Genomic DNA, 16,353 nt, shown 5'->3' on the forward strand with positions numbered 1-16,353 from the left:
ACAGAATATAGACGATTTACGGTACCACTATCTACACGAAACTCACCTATATCGAGTCCAGGCATCGCTTCCAAAAACCAAAAAATCTTTGAGCCAACTTAAGTAATTTGAAGACCGCTGTACGCCAAGGCCGCGGTGCCGATCTACAAACGCGGATGTGCCGGGAGGGCTTAACTTAACCGCCGAGGATAGCCACGCCATTGACAAAAAAAATGAGACTGCAAATAAGCGAGAGTACCCCAAAACTCTCCCCCCCATACATTTCATCATACATTTTGCAGATGCAGAGTCGTCCCCATACTTCTCAAAATAATAAGCAATATCTCTACTACGGGCAGTATAGGTCTCAAAAACACTATACAACGCCGCAGAAGGCCTGTATTACTGGCGCGATCGAGTTTAACCACGCGATAGGCTTCCAGGGCCTCAACAATAAAGTCTTTAATTACTACGGCTGCTCGAAGGCCTCTGGCTATCGTATTCTTAGTAGTAAAAGTAGTCAAACGGAAAGACGACTATAAATTCCGGTAGTGGGCGATAAGAACGTGGATCTCGCGATTTTGCAGTCTCACTTTTTCTGTCAATCGCGTGCCAGCTTTCACCTTAACGTGCCCCCCCCCCAAGCGAGCCACCTCAATTACCTGATTCTAAGCCACGCTTACAGCGATGTGCACGACCAGCTTCTACCCCCCCCTTAACGAGAGCTCCAAAATTTTACATTCGGTACGCGCATTACATAGTAATATATAATACTAAAGGATCCGCCTCCAGCGCAGCCTCGGCTCCACGATAGAGCTCCAGAGTTAACCCGGTCTAAAAGATCACTGGCGCGGCCGTTATCAGAACTTTGGATGCAGCTGAAGTATTAGTTCACCTGAGAAGTGAGTGGAGATACTACGCAGTTATTAGACCGTTTCGTCAATCGAAGAGGCTCGAATTATCATACTTCCAACCGGTTTACACCATTTTCAGCATCTGTATGGGGCTTCTGCGAAAGAAGCAGGTCTTCTAGTTCTCTTTTCCGACGTTGAACCTTCAAGACATGCTATTTATAGTTAGCAATCGTTGCTGTGGAGAATCGGTGGAAAAACCTCTTCAAAAGAGCCCTTCATCACAAATCGGACGGTTGTAACTTCTTTCGTCTGACCCATTCGGTGAATCCGAGCCAAGGCTTGCTCCTCGACCGTAGGGTTCCACTGTGGTTCCATGATATAGGCGCAAGAGGCTGCAGTGATATCAAGACTACGCTTTGTTAGGAGTTTCTTAAATGATGTAATGAGCATGGTATTCTTACCCAACTGATGCGCATGATATGGTCATAAGTATGACGGAGATCATCGGCTCGCGCCGAAACTTGTCCAACGCAATTAGCCTATTTTCTGGAGAAACTTTGCCGTCGAATCGGACATAAGAGATTGAAGCTTGATCAAGTCCCTGCTCAATTAAATCGAGGGTGGACCTCCAATAGGAAAATACGACGCTAATACAGTAAGCTCTACTCCTGTACGCATGTTTAAAGGTCGGCTTTCGTAATACTCACCTCTTCACGCCCTCCTGTAGATTTTGCAGATCGGTAATGAGAGCCTTGACTTTGGTTGACAGTCCCTCCTGATCTTGCGCAAATTCGGATGGCCTTGGTGAGGACACATTTGAAGAATTGTTCGAAAAAGAGCCCCTCGAGACAGGGATCACAGGGCACTGTGGTACATGGCCACATAGGGATATATTAGCATTCGGAGACTCTGAAAACTGCTGGGTGCAACTCGAGCATATAATACGAAGGCAACGCGAAATGTGCAGATGTGAATGATCTCTAGGTCCTCCAGCCAACATGTCGTCCTCGGTCGCATCCAGGTCCAGGGAACATGAAAAACAAGAGACATTTTCAACCGTCACAAGGGAGTCGAACATTCTTTGCGCTGCGGCAGTATTCCATTCGCATTTCGTCCGGTTAACGTCGAGGCTAATCTGGCGTGTACTAGTTGATCGTTTATACACTCCCAGATTGCATATTAGACGAAGATCACTTATTCTCTGTAGAGAATTCATGTACGATACTCGAAAGGATGATCCGGACTGCATGCCCAATGCATTGTCCAGAACACGCACAGCTCTTGTTCTTAACTCTTCATAGAGTGAACGTTCTTCATGGCTAAAATCCAAGGCGAACAACTTGTCAACTCTTGAAGGAAGTTCAATGGAATTCTTCGAACGCCGGAGCAATATGCACTGGAGTAGTCGTTTTAGTCTCTCGATGGCATGTGTGTCTTGGCGGGACTTCCAAACTTGAGTGATGTCAGCATCGAATGTTTTCGGATCATCATACGGGCAAACGCGCAGAAAATGAAAAATCGTTGCGAGGTCAGTTAGGCGGTTTTGCAAAGGTGTACCAGTGACGGCCCACCGTGAAGCAGAATGAAGGGAGCAGACTGCCTTTGCCGTATTTGTTGAGCGATCTCGAACGTAATGCGCTGTGGAGATTTAGCCTGGGAATGGTATAACAGTATATGATGTCTACAAACCTTCATCCAGAATGATACGACGCCAGTGCAGAGAGAACAATAAGGACCCTGATCCTTTCCTCCACTCCGACTCAGTAGTCTGATATGTAGTAATAACGACATTACAATTATCGAGCTGTGACTTCTTCGTAATGCGTTTTCCAGCATGGTGCCGACGGATGACAAGCGTGCCCTCCTTTAGGTGTCTAAGCTGTTAGTACAGGCATTGTAGCATGCTAGCCGAATTCTTACTTTTTGAATTGATTTTCCCAAGTCGGTATCACTGTTGAAAGCATTAAATCTCTAACTGCGGCAAAGGTGAAAGGTTACTCACAAGGTGGTGGCACGATGAGAAGGGTAGCGCTGGTAAAGTGATACGATTCGTAGCAATTCATATCTTTTAGTTCTTCCGACATATCCTGAGAAGTATTTGAGGAGTCGTTTGCGATAAGTGATATCATACTCAATGATTTCCCAAGTCCCATTGGGTCTGCAAGTATACCTCCACAGAACTGTGGCGGTCTTGAGATTTGTGTCTTTCTGGTAATGTTGTTCATGTATCTAGCATGATTAGGGCTTGATTGCGAAAGAAAAGCTAGCCATTCGTACAATTTACCATTCGGGGTCATCACTTCACTCCACACGTCCTTTCCACATTCATCCAAAGCCCACCCACGCTCTCTCTTAACCATGAAATACAGAGCTTGTTTTTGATGTCTAAGCCCACACTTAGCATTTTAGACGAATAAAAAATAGAATACTTACCGAAAAAGGGAAGTTACTAATGCCGGAGGAGATTCAGTTTCCGGTAGATTTATGGGAGCATTTAATCCTTCGAGGAGATCGATGTTCCCGCTTATCTCGCTTATGTGCATATGACGATGAGCTGAATCTAGATCGAGAGTCATGGGAGCCTCTACGTCAAGGCCAGACAGCCGATGGGGGTTGCAATATCTGACGTTTCGATCACAACCCACAGGGTCCTGTAGATACATATTACACGTTTGGAAGAAATCTCCCACATCATCAAAGAGGTCTAAGGGACCATAAACAATTATAGTAAGCGCTGCGGCACGTTGATTTCTTCCTTCTTTTATGCAGTTATCAGAAGGTGAGAGAAAGATCTGCATGTCGAGTTGACTATCCTGTGAAAGTGTATAGAGTACTTGGGCTTCTCGTGGACCTACGACGCCTTCCACAAATGGTATACCTTTCAGTGAGAATTTTCCACTTTCTAGTAGCTGAACTGGATGTCTAAAAATATTCTGCGGCAGATGGCAAGAAGAAAAACGAGCGGGCACCCCAGTAACCTTTTGGCAGAAGTAAGTGAAAAGTATATGGGAGGGGAACTGATGGAGGCACACTAACTCACCATACCAAAGCAGACTTGATCATTTACAATTGAACAGCTAATAGGAGAGTCTGCTAATTCTCTCAGTACTCCAGTGGATTGATGTCTGGTGGAGAGATAAGCTAGGTTAGCAGCATGGCCGTGATCAGAAAGGGGTGGGTAATGTTGGGAGTAATACAGTGACACGGTAGAAGAGTCGAAGCTTTGAAATAACACTTCATTAGTAGAGCACACCTGAGTTGCATCTTGCTGTAGATGTAGTCCTGGTGAAGCCTCAGCAGATTTTGAAGCAGTATACTGAATTTCCAAAGGCATCTCCAAACTCCAGTTGAAGGAGGCCTGATCATTCTGATGGCATTCAAAGGAATACACCTCTTCCTTTCGGTTAGGAAGTGTTTCTCGTGAAATACATCCAGCTGTACTCCATTGTTCGTATTTTATTGCTTCCGTTGGGGTAATGCACACGCTTCTCTCATTATGAGTATCCAGCCGGCGGCGTTTGGATTGATGCAGCTCAAATTCGTCGGAGCGTACGAGGGCAGTATTTGACCCTCGCTGTGCGTAATCTTCAGCCGTCCTCATCTGCAATTTTGTCTCACCAGGTACGCTCGAAGGGAAAGCTTGCGGAGGTGCCATGGCATGTGGAAGATTGCCTGAGGAAGTTAACACTGTATTCTCATACAAGTATATGAAGTCATACCATAGCTCCGGCACTCCAGTCAGCGAAGAGAGGTCATAACACTCATTGTCGTCAATAACATTATGAGCTACTCTGGTTGCACAGAGAAAGCGAAAAGTCGTCAAAGCGAGGCTAAAGACTACATGCAGGGGGCCTAGCATTGGTGCACATTGTTGGCAAGGCTGAAAGCGAGTCCGCCTCGTTCATTACGCCTCCATAACTTCTTTGAACCGCTCTTCAGGAGGACTGTAGGAAACGGCCCATCACAACGGAAGCAGAGACATCAATTTCTTTCTCACAGACAATAATAAGTCTGCTGGAAAAGCATCTCGCCATGTGCCTGGTGTCCGGGAGCTCGGGCCCCTCAGCCTCAACCTCGCCGAAAGCCCTTGCTCCACAAGCTCGACTTGCGTTCCAAGATGCTTTCAACAAATTTGAGCAAACGGTACGGAAATTCTCTGTTGAGGATTCTCATAACTTCCAGTCTTCTAGTCTGGAAGATGTACGAAATGCAGCAAAAGAAGTTGAGCGGCAACTTGCTGCAAGGCAGTGTCTTCGTAACATGCGACGGGTCCAACCTTTTCTTGACGGACTCGAACACTACTCGAAAGTAATCGAAGTACTCTGCAACGGAACGCCATATCTTCCTTGGATCTGGGTAAGTTATAAACCGGAACACCCGACGACTCTTAGTGGTGGCTTCTAATAATTACGGATTCGCAGGCTCCAGTAAGACTGATGTTGCAGGTAATCTAAAGTTTCGTCCTGTCAAGCACTTTTACTACTTTAGAAACCGGTGGTATTTGATAAGTCAAGTAATCAGAAAACGAAGGTCTCTCTAAATTCCATTGGCATGCAAAAGAAAAGTATCATTCCGTGAGCACCAAAATATCCAAAATACAACAAAAGACAATTTGGAATAGCTTCTCTACACCTTTTTTCAAAGTGTTTTCGCAGGAGATGGAGTTCTACCGAGAAACAGTCGATATCCCAAAATTGCGCGGTACAGCTGTCGAATCTGACTATGGGTATTCACAGCCTATAATTTATCATTTTCAACCCGTATTGTTGCTGCCAAACTTAGCAGTTCTTGAAACTAATGAGAGCATCAGCTTGCCGCAGACTTCACGGCAGCATTCGAGAAACTTATATCTGCGTACGGACAAATTGCAGAAAACCTTCCTCGCTTCGATCGTTTAAGCGACACTTTCAGTGATAATCCGGAATTTCAACAAGTTCTTGCTATTGTCTATACCGACATACTGGAGTTCCATCACAGTGCCTATAAATTCTTCAGAAGACGTGGTGAGTGGCATTCATTCCTAGCCTGTATGTCCTTAACTCACTTAGATTAGGGTGGAAATGCTTCTTCAGTTCCTCGTGGGGACGATTCGACGCACGTTTTAAGTGTATTTTAGAGAGCCTGGCGAAACATACTGATATGGTTGATCGTGAGGCCAACGCTTTTGCAATTGCTGAAGCAAGGGAATGGAGGCAGCGAGCAATCCAGGCGGCGGCAAAGAGGGAGATGGAGCAATCTGCTGCCCAAGTCCAATCAGTAATTTCTTGGCTCGGGAGCACAGCAACTAAACAGGACCAACAAGATGATCTTCTTGATCGGCTTTTGTGCAGTTGCTATCCAGAAACATCGGAATGGATAGTGAGGAACTCAAAGATCAGGGCGTGGTCAAAAGACCAGCCTACCCAGCCGTTATTGTGGTTAAAGGGGAAGCCAGGATCTGGTAAGTTCACTATCGGTTAATCAAAAAATAGTCACTTACGTTAGCCAGGCAAAAGCATACTATGCTCCAAGCTAATCCAGTTTCTGCGACAGGATCGTCAATCTACTGTTTTGTTTCACTTTTGCAGCTACTTGTCGGCTGACTCAACCCAATCTGCTCTAGTTCTAAAGTCGTTAACCGCGCAACTCCTAAGGCACAATCGGGACCTCTCGTCATACATTTACGACGAATTTATCTTAAAAGGTCTCACGTCTTCCGTGCAAAACTTAAAGCAGATACTTGCAAATCTTCTTTCCTCCGTAAAAGGACCTCGTATTATCATAGATGGACTCGACGAATGTGAAGACGCAGAGCAAAAAGTTGTGTTAAGAGATATACTACCCTATGCGTCAGGTGGTGTGTCAGGGGTGGCGTGCAAAATCTTGATTGCAAGCAGAGATGTTCGTTATATCACTGCAGTTCTCTCAAAAGGGCCTACTCTGTCTCTCAACGATGAAAGCAATTCAATCAACGCAGCTATCCAAAGCTTTGTACATCAGAGAATTCTCGAAATGTATGAGAAATTCCAAGACCTCGAAGTTGACGAACGTGTAATATCTGGTATTGAAAAGGAGATTGTCACGAAATCCGAGGGTCAGCTAAGTATCCGCCCATATAGCGTCAAATAATAAGCTACTGATAATTTGCATATTTGAAAAGGGATGTTTCTGTGGGTCCGGCTTGTACTAGGTGTCTTGGAAGATGATGTATATAGCACTAGCGAGTTGAAAACTGTTGTTCGAAGTCTTCCAACAGGTCTGAAGGATTTGTGAGTGCGCTATATGGCCTACACATAATCTGTTGTATTGTTGCTTACTCTTTTACTAGCTATGAGCGGATCCTTGATAGAATTAGGAACCTCAGCCCCCAGAGTTTTAAAAAGGCCATTCGTATTCTGGAGTGGATTGCCTTCGCAAAACGACCCCTTCAGAAATTTGAACTCCAAAATGCTCTAGCTTTCCCTACAGCTGGCGATACTCCGAATGAGGGCGAGAAACTATCAGAGACAGTATTGCACCTTTGCAGACCGCTGATTGAGGATGGCTTTAACGGGATAGTGACATTTGTTCACTTCTCCGTTCACGAGTAAGGGCGACACGTTGCTCAACATTGGCGACGGCTAATTTCCGTAAGATATCTTGTGCATAAACTTAGCGGCCCGTTTTTGAAGCAACCGAAAGCGGAATATGATCTCACGACGGCATGCGTTGCATGCATTGGATTTAGTATCGGCCTCATTAATGCTAGGTCTCCGGAAGACCACCGTACCGCCAATGTTGGTAGAGGGTTTCACGCACTCTACTTGTATGCAAATGAGTACTGGATTGACCATCTCTCCTCTTATATTCATGCCGGTGGTAGTCTCAATACCAACGAATCCGGTTCCCTTCGCCATCAACTTGGCCGACTTGTTGATTTACAAAAGCGCTACGAAGTGCAAAATTTGAGCAATTCTGCGCCTCCGCGAGATCGCTTTCTCTCAGTCGATGGACGCCTTGCTTATTTAGCGGATTGCCCTGAAATTCACAGACTGGCCAGCAAAATAGTTGCATTCCGAGATTCGCAACAGAGGAAACAGTTAGAAACCAACTTTGGTATGTACAGTTAATCTATTCCATGTATGCGAAACATGAGTACATTTTGTGACCACTCTGCGCGTGGAATCAGTACGTGCCTTTCGGTTTGTAAGATATTCGGAACCACTTGGGCGTACGCCCACGTCCACGGCTCTTTGCGCTGTGCTTCCGTATCTTTGGAACGAGACCAAAGATAGTTGCTAATTAAACGTGCTCACGTAGATACTACACGGTCTCAAGAGCGAGACCCCACTCCGTTCAGCAATATGCTACATAGTTATCTGAATCGGGTACATCAATTACTTGGGTCCGACAGCTTTCCCGGTCTTACGAATGGACAATTGTCTATATTCAAATCTACATACGGGCCAACAGCCTTTGTCTGTCGTTTCTTCGGCTGCACACAATCGACGACTGGATTTGCAAATGATCAGCTTCGTAGGCAACACGAACTCATCCATGCTCCGCCACTGCTATGTAATAACTCTAGTTGTTCTTATGGTTTAAGTTTTGGATCTTTGGAAGCACTCAAGCGCCACATGAGGGAGAACCACGAAGATACACCACCAACAATTCCAAGATCCGTGCGTTTACGCTCTGTTAAGCTTTCCTCAGCGGCACTTGAAAACGGGGTCTCGACACAGCCAGCATCTTCTGCCGTCGACCCCGATACCTACACTTGCGTTTACCGTGGCTGCACATTGCGCTTTGAAACTTCGCAGGAACTTCAAAAGCATGAGCGCGACAAGCATCACCGAAACCTAATCTCGTTAAGTAACGAATCTGATCATATTGTCTTCAGCTCATCCTCCCAATCCCAAAGCCATGAAAGAGACAGCGTCGGCTGCAACCCTGTTACGGTAATATACCATATTTTAAAAGTTTTACAGGGCCATTCGGACATTGTCAACGCCGTCGCCTTCTCGCCGGACGGCAAGCTGGTCGCGTCGGCATCGGACGACCGCACCATCAGGCTCTGGGACGCAGCCACGGGAGCGGCGCTGCAGACGCTCGAGGGCCATTCGAATTTGGTCTGCGCCGTTGCCTTCTCGCCGGACGGCAAGCTGGTCGCGTCGGCCATCGTTCGATCACACCGTCAGGCTCTGGGATGCAGCTACGGGAGCGGCGCTGCAGACCGCTCGAGGGCCATTCGGATGAGGTCCGCGACATCGCCTTCTCGCGACGGCAAGCTGGTCGCGTCAGCATCGTACGATTGCACCGTTAGGCTCTGGGACGGCTGGCACGGGAGCGGCGCTGCAGACGCTCGAGGGCATTCGGGTGAGGTCTGCGACGTCGCCTTCTCGGCCGAACGGCAAGCTGGTTGCGTCGGCATCGTTATCGTCGGCATCGTTATCGTTCGATCGCGTTGTTAGACTCTGGGACGCAGCCACGGGAGCGGCGCTGCAGACGCTCGAGGGCCATTTGGATGAGGCAGCGCCGTCGCCTTTCTCGCCGGACGGCACGCTGGTCGCGTCGGCATCGCTCGATCACACCGTCAGGCTCTGGGATGCGAGCACGGGAGCGGCGCTGCAGACGCTCGAGGGCCATTCGGGTGAGGTCAGTGCCGTCGCCTTCTCGCCGGACGGTAAGCTGGGTCGCGTCGGCATCGTTCGATCACACCATCAGGCTCTGGGACGCAGCCACGGGAGCGGCGCTGCAGACGCTCGAGGGCATTCGAATTTGGTCTGCGCCGTTGCCTTCTCGCCGGACGGCAAGCTGGTCGCGTCGGCATCGCTCGATCACACCGTCAGGCTCTGGGATGCGAACACGGGAGCGGCGCTGCAGACGCTCGAGGGCCATTCGGGTGAAGTCCGCGACGTCGCCTTCTCGCCGGACGGCATGCTGGTCGCGTCGGCATCGTACGATTCTACCGTTAGGCTCTGGAAAGCGGCGGAGTTCACGTAGCGAGCCACATAAAGGTGATATTTAATTAATTTATAATAAAATCAACAATGAGCTTATATATTTCAAATAGGCCAAATTGAAGCTTTTGTATTACTGTTTTGATCGCAATATCGCTTGAATTAATCTATCCACGTTTTAGTGGTAATACAGACCCGCGCGCCAACCAATTGCATAGGTAACTACTACATTCCCGCGACGTCCCTTTCTAGATTAATGACCTATTAATCTACTTATTTATAGACTGTGGATCGCACCTAAATATATAAGAGAGGTGGGCCTAATCCTATTTATGAGATAAGTTCACAGATGAATCTGCCAAGAAAAGAGTACGTGATTGAGGGACGGTGGAGCGCTCGCATTCATCGCATTTCTTTACCGTTCCCCCCTCTCTAAAAGCAAAGGTTGCATCTCACTCGGTTCTCTTCGTATCCCTTCAGCCTTCAAAAACCGAATCGGAGACTTTTTTGTTGATAGGACTATGTCCAAAGTTGCAAAGCACTGCGCCTTACCTTAAATCAGCAGCATGCAGGTCATGGCACCGGCAAAACCCGGCGCATCCCCAAAAGCACCCAGGAGGGGTTTTCATCCCCACATAACGCGACATCTCCGCGGGTTCTAGAAGGTTTGTCGGGCTTCTAAAAAGGCCGGAGGAGGGGACGTGATAGGCTGCGACTCCGATTACGGAACGTCTAGGGCTGAAATTCATGGTCAGCGGGGCGACACTAAACCATTGGCGGGATCGTTGGTAAGCGTCGGACAGGCCTTCAACCATGCACGCCCTTCCACTCCCTACCACACCGGATTCGGTCTGCAGATCCGAGAATGATGTGACTCTTGCTGGCTCAAGCCTGAATCAACTCGCATTTACACCTTGCTGTCCCTACATCCTCTCCCGTCTCCCGTCATTTCTCTCCACCCGGCGTAATCAATCTTGTCACCTTGTTGTGCGGAGGGCGTGTAGTCCTCTGTCAATCGTCCGTAGGGCGAGCCCCTTTGCTGTTCTGGTTTCTCGCGTGCGTGCTTCATCCTGCCACCACCATGGATAACTCCAATATCCAGTCGGATATGGCCGAATACTTTGACTTTGGCGAGGCCGCCATGCCTGATGTGCCACAAGACCATACAGATGATGTCGAAGTTCCCACTATTGTTTCCACAGGGCGTAGTTTGTGTCCAGCACATGGCACCGACTCTGCAGATGGGTTAGTCCACTTATTCTCCTGAGCATCTTGAGTTGCCGAGACCGTTTTGTGTCCACTTCTTTACCACATCTCTTATCATAGGCAAGAACCATCTCAAAAGCTGTCTTTCTCTCAAGTCTTGGCATTACAGCGGGGCCTCTTATGACCAAGACGGTTCCACTCTGCCTGATTATTCATGATATCCTTCTATCTGCTGTCTTCAATCAGTCACGCGTAGCCGCATCGTGCCCTTACTAATGGTTCTCAGATGCATATGCCATGGCTTCATAGGCGACTATGAAATCCAAGAACCCACGCTCGAGGATTCGGTGAAAGCTGAGTGGAACAACGATTTCTCCAGCTGGATTCCCCGATATTCGAAGCCCGAACATGCTTGCGATTACTGCAGCTCGCGACACCTCGAGTGCTTCATCACATATGAGGGTCAGAGCGCTTGTTCACCGTGCAGTGCCCTTTTCCGGCCTTGCAGCTTCAGCCAGCCTGGTGCCCGCCAGCAAAAGTCAAAGCATGCCCTCGACACATTAGATGTGGTCAGGGAAGATACCGCTCACTGCTTTGGTGGCCTTACCGGCATCAAGCCCATGCGATGTCTTGGTCACGTTGGGCCAATTGAACGAGATGATGATGAAAACGATAAAGGCTCAAGAAAAGGTAGTGCTAGGTTCGCGCGATCAGCAGTCAAGATCTTGAAGGATTGGATGGACGAGCACATCGACCATCCCTACCCAACTGAAAAAGATAAAGAGGAGCTCAAGAATAAAACTGGGCTAACTAGCAGCCAAATCTCAAACTGGATGGCTAACACGAGGCGAAGGCAGAAGGCTCGACCGAAACGAGCCGCGTCACCTAGCCTTCGTCCATCTACAGCAGCCATCAACATACCCTCAGACCGAAATTGGGAATCCATGAATCCCTTCGAACGATGGAAGCACTCTCCCCCTGAAAACGAACCTGCGCCTCTAACGGCCATTGCCAAGGCCGTGGAAAACTTCGATCCACCAGAACCTCCTAGCCTCTCCAGCAGTTACGGTGCGCGCAAGCAGGACTCGAATGGCAGCTCCGGAAGCTTCTCCATCTTCCGCGCCCCTTCGACGACCTCTTTAGAAACGGGCTTCACAAACTTCTCATCTGGATCCGCCCAATCTCTCAACTCCGCATGGTCCCACGGATCCCGCAACTCCCTCAACTCCTTCAACTCGCTCAATAGCAACTCGAAGAAAGACCGCCGCCGCCGCCATCGTGTCCCTCCTCGAATGCCAAAACCAGACTTGAATTCTGCCAGCCAACGTCTCTTCCAGTGCACCTTCTGCACGGACAGATTCAAGTCAAAGTATGACTGGTCCCGGCACGAGAAATCGCTGCACCTGAGCTTAGAGAAGTGGATCTGTGCTCCGCTTGGGGATGTAATAACATGCTCAGCCTCTGGCCAGCGCAAATGCGTCTACTGCGATGCGTTGGACCCCACCGCTGAGCATCTCGAAACGCACAACCACTCAGCCTGCGAAGAGAAAGGTCTTGAAGCACGAACCTTCTATCGCAAAGACCATCTCCGGCAGCATCTCCGCCTCATGCACAGCTGCAAAATGACTCCCAGCATGGAAAACTGGAAATCCGAAGTCACATACATCAAATCGCGCTGCGGGTTCTGCGCGCAAGAATTCACCAAATGGCAAGACCGCGCGGACCACCTGGCCAAGGAATTCCGCAACGGCGCGCAGATGAAGGACTGGAAAGGGTGCCGAGGGCTCGAAGCGCACGTCGCCGCCCAGGTCACCAACGCCATGCCACCGTACCTCATCGCGAATGAGAGCAAGAGCCCGTTCCCGTTCTCGGCCAGCAACACCGCCAGCATGGCGCACCACACGCTCTACCTCACCTCGCCGGACCTGGAGGCCGCGATCCCTACCGCCGCGAGCTGCACCGGGGGTTTCTACGCGCAGGAATGGGGCGATGTCTCCCTCCAAGCCGCCGGCTACACCCCCCACTCCGACCCCCTCCTCTCCACCACCACTACCACCAGCGGGCCCTCCATCACTCCCTCCACCTGGACCAGCAACCTCACCACCACCCACTCCTCCTCCACCACCGCCCCCACCTCCCCGCTACAAACCCCGGGCAACAGCAGCATCAGCGGCAGCAACCCACCCGCCAACAGCAGCACGGCGACGTGCTGGGAGATCCTAACGCTCCGGCTCGGCCGGTTCGCGCAGCAGCAGATGGAGCAGGGCGGCAGCGTCCCGGACGAGCTGCTGCAGCGCCAGGCGCGCCGCATCCTGTACGGCGACGACGACCCGTGGAACCAGACGGCGGCGGACAACCCAGAGTGGTTGGCGCTGTTCAAGAAGGCGCACGGCGTCGAGGCCGCCGCGCCGGGGTTCGACCGCCGCGACGCGCTCGAGGATCTCGGCGTGCTGGGCGATGTCACGGCCTTTGAGGGCTTGCTGGAGGAGGGCCGGTGGGGGGTCCAGCGGGGGGCGGTGGTGGCGGCTGCTGAGGGGGCAGCGGCGGGGGGGGGGGGGGGGGGGGGGGGGGGGGGGGGGGGGGGGGGGGGGGGGGGGGGGGGGGGGGGGGGGGGGTGGGGTGCGATTCCTGAGATTGAGTGTGTGGGTGATGGGGGGGAGATTTGTGTGGGTGAGGATGGAGATGTTGGCGGTGGTGGTGCGGATGGCGGGCTGGATTGCTTCCGGTTTGAGCAATGGGAGCAGCTGCCAGAGTTTGCGGGCGCGGTGGGTGCGCCGCAGGTGATGCGGTGGGATGAGAGCGAGTTGGCGCTTGGGATGGACTTCAGCACTTGAGAGTGGCCCTTGCCGGTTATCAAGGAGGAAGAGGGGAGCGAGGATGAGAGCGGTAATTGGATTTGACTATCTGTTTGTCTATTTTCCTATTTAGGTTTCTTTGCTATCATATTTGTGGCCTATCTGGAGTGGATTAGAGAGGCGCGGTTACTGTTGGTGTTGAGGACCTCATTTCATTCGGCGTTGGGTGTGCCGGAAAATAGTGCCTTGTAGCTAGCTTAATTTCTCAATAGTGTAATAGGATAATGGAATTGGACTCTACACTCTCCTCCATTGCTTCCTTGCTATTGGAGCTTAGGTCGGTGATGGGGTAATGATTTGAGGTTGGAATTCGTGTTGCAACAGGAAAGGGTCAGGCAGACATAGAGCTAGTTCAGGTAGCACAGAATGCTCGCCTAAGCGTGTGGAGTCGGGCTGTTAGGAGTTGCTGACTTTGAGCACAGCGGGAAGATGAGGTAGATTTGTCCTTAGGTTTCGTTGGCATGTCTGTTGCCAGCGCAGATTTCGGGGCTTCTCTGCCACGAGGGCTAATCCACCGGCAGAGTCTGTTTAGATCGGTCAATGCCACGTGTAGAATGGCATGTAAGGACCTGATTTAAGTGTTCCAGAAACTACAGAAAGTGTAATATAAGGCAGTACTAAAAATGGAGAGAAAAGTAGCTGCGGTTCCACAGTGAACACGAAATATGGCATCAAAGGGGTAATGCTGTTCCGGTCAATGTTCCACTAACTACCTAATAAGTGTTCGGAAGATCGAAATCAACCGTTGCACAATAATTAGAAACACGATATGCTTTGTGGGAAATCCGAATTTTCGGTGGATGTGTGGTTGGGAGGGCTGAGAACCAACGGTGAGGCTGCTTGAAGCGAAAAGATTAGTGTGCATATACATAAATTAACCGGACATTATCATGTCCGGAGTACTTCAGTAGACATTCCCGGGCCGATCTCGTTCATACGAAAGAGACTGTCCGTTCTACCATCACCGACTGGCTTGCAGTCCTCCATTGCGCAGAAGCACTCTGATAGCAGCACCGATGTTAGCAAATGCCGTGAGATCCTCCAACAGCATCAAGACCCCATTGGCATCTCATACAGCTAATCACAGCTTCATGGTTTTAGGTAAGCCAATGTGCGGAGGAGAGACCGATTGGCGTCGATGGACACCGACAACGTCCGACCGATGTCTCAACAAAAGCCAGCGTGTGCGTCTGAGAGATTCGGGAGATTCAGGACAGATCTCAGGACAGATCTCAGTGCTCTTGTGCATCTTTCCCCGCAAAAATGATTCTGCCGCCTCGTTTTCGATGGCTCTCTCACCAATAGAGGCGGGTGAATATTGTTGGCAGAAAGAGCGTGGGCTTGGCAGACGACATTACGGGAAAAGGAGTTCCTGGCCAAGTATACAGTCAGTGCTTTAGCGACTGAGAACAACTCATCCAACATACATAAGCTGCCCATGCTAACCAGCAATTTATTTGCCATCAGTGCCGCACCGCGTCATGTATCATGTACCTCGTCACCGCCCTTCTAGCTTCGCGTCTTGACCGTTCACCCGTCTTCTCCGCCTAGGTTCAACATCTCCCACTGTGAGGTTCGCACCCTCTCCCTCCTTGCCACCAACCACATCTTCCTCGATCAAACGCTCACAACAATGCCATCGCAACGCTTCTAGTCCACACCCGCCATGGACACCTCTCCGAATTGTGCTATCTGTAATGCGCCTGCTTATCCAGAATGTCCCTGCGAATCAGAACGGCTCCAGATAGCCGTGAAACAGGCAGAGACAAGGGCCATGGAATCGCGCTTGGCTGAGATTCGGTGAGTAGCATCATCCATCGCCTCGCTCAAACGAAGCAGTAGGCTGATGCAAACGATGAACAGCGACTGGGTAATCTCGCACGCTCGAACGCATATACTTAACGCCTTCGAACGTCTTACGAGCGCTCGTAAAGCGGCCCACTCCGCTTATCTCTCATCGCTACCCTTCTACTCCATCTACATGCAATACTCGGGTCATCCTCCACTGCACCCAGCAGCTCTAGCACAACTACAAGCACAAATATCCGAGGCTCACGCGGAGCTGAAACGCGGTATCGATGCTGACTGGCGTGCCTCCGTTCTTCGCTATCCCGAGGTCCTCGACTACTTTTACAGTCTTGTTGAGATACGGTTGCCGAGTGAACGATCACCACAAGTAGCAGAACCCCCATTTGCAGTAGCAGGGTATGCGGATAGAGGATACGAACGATCGGGGATTGGGAAGGAAATCAAGAGGAAGAGTAGGAGGGATAGAGATTCGGCTACGCCCGCGCCGGGCGCGGGTAGGCCGAGGCGAGTGGAGGATCTCACTTATCCCGTGGTAGGACGCTCAAGAGCCCCACCTATGGTTCCTACACCGCCAATACCAGTGCAACCGGGGTACCAATATCCTCCCGGAGGAGCTTATTTCGGCTACTAACGAACCCTTAAGTTTATTTCCCAGTGATTCCTGAAGCTTTGCTGAAGCATCAGCCAAAGTCTTGAAACCCTGGAAGAAATCGACCTGACGACAGTATATGG

At 50.1% G+C, this 16,353-nt stretch overlaps 4 protein-coding genes across 4 annotated transcripts; 3 read left to right on the forward strand and 1 right to left on the reverse strand.

Annotated features, from left to right (window-relative positions):
* Nucleotides 1–613: 613 nt before the first annotated feature.
* Nucleotides 614–4,658, reverse strand: K441DRAFT_651441 (uncharacterized protein). Its single transcript, XM_067647195.1, has 12 exons — nucleotides 4,553–4,658; nucleotides 3,874–4,505; nucleotides 3,267–3,811; nucleotides 3,111–3,218; nucleotides 2,836–3,062; nucleotides 2,754–2,784; nucleotides 2,523–2,707; nucleotides 1,541–2,471; nucleotides 1,295–1,480; nucleotides 1,092–1,242; nucleotides 947–1,045; nucleotides 614–894 (listed from the first exon to the last, which is right to left on the reverse strand). The coding sequence occupies exons 2-12, from the start codon at nucleotides 4,486–4,488 to the stop codon at nucleotides 871–873; spliced, it is 3,102 nt and encodes a 1,033-aa protein (XP_067509997.1). The 5' UTR covers nucleotides 4,489–4,505; nucleotides 4,553–4,658; the 3' UTR covers nucleotides 614–870.
* Nucleotides 4,659–4,865: 207 nt separating this feature from the next.
* Nucleotides 4,866–8,464, forward strand: K441DRAFT_533612 (uncharacterized protein; the record flags this gene model as incomplete). The annotated part of the gene is made up of 9 exons (XM_067642299.1): nucleotides 4,866–5,189; nucleotides 5,255–5,278; nucleotides 5,644–5,836; nucleotides 5,887–6,273; nucleotides 6,322–6,906; nucleotides 6,973–7,081; nucleotides 7,141–7,398; nucleotides 7,447–7,907; nucleotides 8,112–8,464. Coding segments are annotated over 9 exons (2,694 nt in total), but the record flags the coding sequence as incomplete, so codon positions are not given.
* Nucleotides 8,465–10,832: 2,368 nt separating this feature from the next.
* On the forward strand, nucleotides 10,833–13,791 carry K441DRAFT_683828 (uncharacterized protein; the record flags this gene model as incomplete). The annotated part of the gene is made up of 2 exons (XM_067651729.1): nucleotides 10,833–10,996; nucleotides 11,244–13,791. The coding sequence occupies 2 exons, from the start codon at nucleotides 10,833–10,835 to the stop codon at nucleotides 13,789–13,791; spliced, it is 2,712 nt and encodes a 903-aa protein (XP_067509999.1).
* A 1,687-nt stretch (nucleotides 13,792–15,478) lies between these two features.
* On the forward strand, nucleotides 15,479–16,252 carry K441DRAFT_673031 (uncharacterized protein; the record flags this gene model as incomplete). The annotated part of the gene is made up of 2 exons (XM_067650611.1): nucleotides 15,479–15,612; nucleotides 15,676–16,252. The coding sequence occupies 2 exons, from the start codon at nucleotides 15,479–15,481 to the stop codon at nucleotides 16,250–16,252; spliced, it is 711 nt and encodes a 236-aa protein (XP_067510000.1).
* Between the last annotated feature and the right edge of the window lie 101 nt (nucleotides 16,253–16,353).

This window comes from Cenococcum geophilum (assembly GCF_001692895.1).
Source record: "Cenococcum geophilum 1.58 unplaced genomic scaffold K441scaffold_2, whole genome shotgun sequence".
NCBI lineage: Eukaryota > Fungi > Ascomycota > Dothideomycetes > Gloniales > Gloniaceae > Cenococcum > Cenococcum geophilum.